The sequence below is a fragment of the Berghia stephanieae genome, chromosome 12 (genome assembly GCF_034508935.2).
Source record: "Berghia stephanieae isolate SIO BIC M18660-M18661 chromosome 12, UCSD_Bste_1.3, whole genome shotgun sequence".
NCBI lineage: Eukaryota > Metazoa > Mollusca > Gastropoda > Nudibranchia > Aeolidiidae > Berghia > Berghia stephanieae.
Window position 1 is genome coordinate 39,985,526 of NC_088371.1, and position 5,000 is coordinate 39,990,525.

General features: G+C 37.8%; 1 protein-coding gene across 1 annotated transcript; it reads right to left on the reverse strand.

The window, feature by feature from the left end:
- Window positions 1-962: 962 nt before the first annotated feature.
- On the reverse strand, window positions 963-2,620 carry LOC144957871 (membrane progestin receptor gamma-like). The gene is made up of 2 exons (XM_078889360.1): window positions 2,545-2,620; window positions 963-1,827 (listed from the first exon to the last, which is right to left on the reverse strand). The coding sequence occupies exon 2, from the start codon at window positions 1,788-1,790 to the stop codon at window positions 1,059-1,061; it is 732 nt and encodes a 243-aa protein (XP_078745486.1). The 5' UTR covers window positions 1,791-1,827; window positions 2,545-2,620; the 3' UTR covers window positions 963-1,058.
- Between the last annotated feature and the right edge of the window lie 2,380 nt (window positions 2,621-5,000).

The window sequence follows — 5,000 nt, forward strand, 5'->3', positions numbered from 1 at the left end:
GATTCAAAATGTTATAGTAAATACCGCCATACTTCGGATAAACCTGGATTTAGCTTTTGTCCAGGAAAACAGGAGGAGTTCAAATTTATCAGTATAATACCGCCATACTCTGGATAAACCTGGGATTTAGATTTTTAGGCAGGAAACTGGAGATTCAAATGTTTAATCAGTAAAATACCCGCATACTCTGGATCAACATGTTATTTAGAATTTGTGGCCAGGAAACTGGAAGATTCAAACCTTATCAGTAAAAATACCGCCCATACTCAGGATAAACATGTAATTTAGATTTTGGCCAGGAAACTGGAGATTTCAACATTTATCATAAAATACCGCATAACTCCCCTGGCATCACATGTATTTAGATTTGGCCAGAAAACTGGAGATTCAAACGTTTTAAACAGTAAAATTACCGCCATACCTCTGGATAAAACATGTATTTAATTTGTGCCAGGGAATAACTGGACTGGAGATTCAATGTTTATCAGTAAAATACCGCCATACTCCTGGATAAAAACATGTTTTAGATTTTTTGGGCCAGAAAACTGGAGTTTCAAATGTTATCAGTAAATAACCCGCCATACTCTGGATAAACATGTATTTAGATTTTGGCCAGGAAACTGGAGATTCAAATGTTATCAGTAAAATACCGCCATACTCTGGATAAACATGTATTTAGATTTTGGCCAGGAAACTGGAGATTCAAATATTGATCGATGAAAATGACCCTTGTCTTGGCAATAACTCTCAAACCTTGGACCTTGCAAAGTCCCATGTTTGAGAGTTTTTGCCAAGATGAGGGTCATTTTAAGTGACCAATATTTGAAAGACGACTTTTCTGACCACAATTTTATATACATTTTTTTTTGCAGAGTTAGGTAGAATAGCAGGTGTGTTCAAACATAATCTGTTTAAAATGGCAACTCACATTTAACAATCACTTGATAACACTTATGTCGATTTTTGATTGAGCTGGTGGTTGGTTTTGGTGGTTGGTTTAAAAAGCTTGATTATAAAAAACAAAAGAATAACACAGTTTGTTATAAAAACAAAGGCAATTACACCCAAGCTCTTGTTTGGCGTATCAAAGATCCAGTGAGAAGATTCCAAAAACCCTCTTCTTTCTTGGACGTCCAGAACAATTGCTTGTAGCTGGTCCATAACGGCAATGATTGTAGCAACATGAAAGAGCTGATGAGAATGGCCAACAATATCAAATAACCCTGGCAAAATTCTTTCTGGTAAATGTGAGGCGTACAAAAAGCTGCTAAAATTGAAAAAATGAAATGTCTACGGTGATAGTAATCTCCGGGCAATTGGTAATCATCGTCTCCTTCAAGTCCCTCTGAAGACATCGAAGACGTTGGTGGATTCATGGAGAGTCTGATGATAATTGGTATCACATCGTACACGTACGGGAATGCAAAAGATCCAAGCCTCATTGCCTTGCGTACAGGCGAGGGTTTCATAAATCTCGACTGACACGAGATGACAGTGCATAAAAATGAGTTGAGTATCGATATAAGTAGATAGTTATCCCTATACCAACCCATACAGCTAGTGTCATCCGAAGACAGCATTGCTGCGGGGAAGCAGTACGCTCTGTAGACAATGGCACAACCATTGCTAAAAAGGCTCAATGCAGAGTAGTCCAAGAAAAAGCAGATGTGTTGAGTTTTTTCAGACATGACGTTAAAAAGATGGGCTACGGAACTGGCCATAGGACAGGCACAGCATGTTAGGAGGTAGCACAACAACGGCCAGGAGTACGGGTCGTGTTGGAAGTCCATGGTGAAGGAAAACTGGATGACCACCCAGATGAAATATCTGAAAAGCAAGGAAAGAATAAAGATAAAATAAATAACGTACTGTTGAAAGAGAAAGAAACGCTCCATTTGTAAAACTTGGGGCCAGGTGAGGAACACAGGCATTGACAGGGTAGAATGGAGACAACAGATCAAGGTCTTAAGTGTCATCTAGCACGAAGAAGACGTAAGTAAGTAAATAACAAAAGCATTAAAAACTCACCCACCCCCCAACACCCCTTACTTCCACAAGCCTCAATTTGTTATTTTGTTGGGATAAAAACATAAAAAAGAAAGAAAAATTCTCTTCGGTATCCTAAAGGGAAATATTTCTTTAGGGTCTGGTCAAGGCATTCGCCAGAGTGCAGTGCTGTAACTAGAGCAAGGGCAAGGTGTCTAAAAATCCTAGATTTGATGAAAAGATCATGAGACAAAGTACAAGAAAGGGGAATGGTTTAAATGGGAAACAGACAGAGATTCCAAAAGCCCTCTATCAATGCACTTAGTCTGAGATCACCTTAAAGTCTCATCCAGACAAAAAACACAGGATCCCACTAAAAACCCATCCAGGTGATTTGATAAGATCAAATTAAATTTGGATGTTGAAATAAAAATTGGCACAGGGTTGGTAGTCCAGGAGCTGCAAATGATTTTAACGAGGAATAAAATGACATCAAGTTGTTCTTGCATTGCTTTGGATATCATTAAATAATTTGACAACATACAAATGGAATCTTACAAAGAAGGCAGGAAGTGTGTCCAAAAGTTGAGCGTTTCATTGGTTGCATCAAACAGACTCAGAATGCACTGAGTAAAGGAGCTTCTTGGACGTCGATAGCCCCGAATGATGTAGCGCTCTTGATACTGTTCAGGCACCCGTGAAAACGATGATATTTGATTACAAACAATCGTTTTGGAGCAATCTATAAATTACAAAATTAAAGTATTGTCATTTCGTTCATTATTTATGTCAAGCAAACTGGTCTTTAGTTAATCACAGGATTTATGGGTGATTTTAAGAAAAATTCATCACAACAAAAAGGTGAGATTTAGCGTGTCGTACAGATTAAATTCACCCTCCACCCTCTTCCGTTTAACTAAAAATCACTGTCAATATTATTGTGTAAGTAAAAACGAATGGGAACAGTGTGTGTTGGTTTGTCTTGTGCGTACATAAAGGTGGTGGGTTTAAGAATTCTGTTGTGTTCACGCGACGCCACTTCTTGGAAATAGTCCTCATAACATTATATTGTGTGTTTTACTGTAAAATTATAATGGTCTGGGTGGTAAAAAAGAAAGCTCTGCTAAACATCAAAGGAATTAACAATTGTCTGACAACCATAAATGATACATTCTTTTCATATTTAAGATTCATGAGGTCTAGTACAGTCTAAGACTGCATGTAAAGATTCGTGACAATGCATAACATGGTTTGAGAGAAACAGATCAAAATGTGTGATTGTGTATTTTGAAACGGACTATAGTGAGAATATAAATTTGAGAATGAATCAGTTTTAAATCACTCAGTCCAATATATTTTTGCTATTTTTCAAAATTGGAAAAATGTATTAAAAATGAGCATGTACATAGATAGTTTTATTCAACTACCATTAACATGTACAATTAAGAACATTAGCTTTGATGATACGCCTATAATTTGTCTCTGAAAAATGTAATGAATAGGTATGGGGCAAAAGTAACCCTGGGTATACTACGGATATAGTCGGTGTTAGGGTGGAGTGAGTTAAGACTATTTCGTAGTGGTTGATGTTTACTCATATCAGAGTATTCGATCGCTAACCTCTCTCTTAACCAGATGAAGAGTGCCCTTCCTTGTGGGTGGTTGGATGGGAGCATCACCCTTGAATCGTATACCTATGATGTTCGCATGGGTGTACGATCCGATAGTGATGTCGTTTCTTCTTCTCTTTACTAGCCTATCCTGCTTCTTTGGTTTGTGATTGTATTTTTGACAGGGATATTTTTTTCTTCTGTAAATCTTCTGCCTGTTTGTTCTTGGTTATTTATAATTTAGCTTATGATATCTTTAGGTTATGATTTTGATTTACATTTGTACTATTTTTGTTAGATTGCTTGTTTTTTTTTGTTTCAGCGATCTCTCATATAACCTCAATTGTGTTGGAAGAGACCTAAAGCAACAAACAAACCAAAAAAAAAAAAAAGTGCCCTTCCTTTGTGCATCCTGGTTTGTTTCCCACACTCTGGGATATTATTATCATCTTTTACTTTTTTTTAGACACTATACATAATTTTTTTAAAAAAAATGAGCTTTTATATAGCGCAATATCCACTAAATATACTCAAAGCGCTTTACAAGGGGTCACTGACCAACAGCAACACTTAACACGTAGGACGAGACATGACGCCTGTTAGACGATATTACAATTTTTCGGACAGAGACAACCCTGTTAACGGTCAGGTACTCATTTTACACCTGAATACGGTGAGAGAATGTGAGTAAAGAGTCTTTTCCAAGGACTCAACTATGCGCTGAGCGAGGCTCGAACCCAGGACCTTCCGATCCGAAAGCGAGTGTCATACCACTAGACCACATAGCCACACTTAATCTTTGCAATGAAAATCTCTATATGACGGTATTCAGTCTAGAAATGTAAAAAAGCTTACCTGATCCACCCTGTAAATCGGCCCACTGAGGCCATGGCCTGCAGAGACAGACATTCCAAGCATTTCAGTCTCAGTGGAGTGGTTGATCCTTTGACAAGATTTGTGCTGGTGATTGCACCAAAAAAGACCCACTCTGTCGGTCAAAGAGACAGCTTTCTGTGTAATCGGGTGTCACATCTTTAGGGGACAGGTGGATAACACGTCGGAGTCTCCATCTTGGAAAAAAGATTCGAGTCACATGTCTGCCACTGGTCATGTGCTAAAATGAAATTTAAAAAAACGCACAATTGTAAAATTACATAGAGAGTGGCGGGGGTTGACTGAAGCCTGGGATCGTAAAAATACTAAAGGTGAGAATGGAAAGGCTTTGGATAGGAACATTGTGGACAGTGGAAGTTTTGAGTACCAACCCTTCCTCAGCATGACAATAAACAAGTAAACCTTGAAAACAAATAGAATTAAACGGAGTATCGTTGAGTGCAGATGTAATTTATACTCTATTTCAATTAACACTCTGATAATTAAAACCAAAAGAAAATCTATCAGATA

What these genes read in the sequence shown, in the direction of transcription:
- LOC144957871 (XM_078889360.1), bottom strand. Translation starts at nt 1,790, where the DNA reads ATGGACTTCCAACACGACCCGTACTCCTGGCCGTTGTTGTGCTACCTC.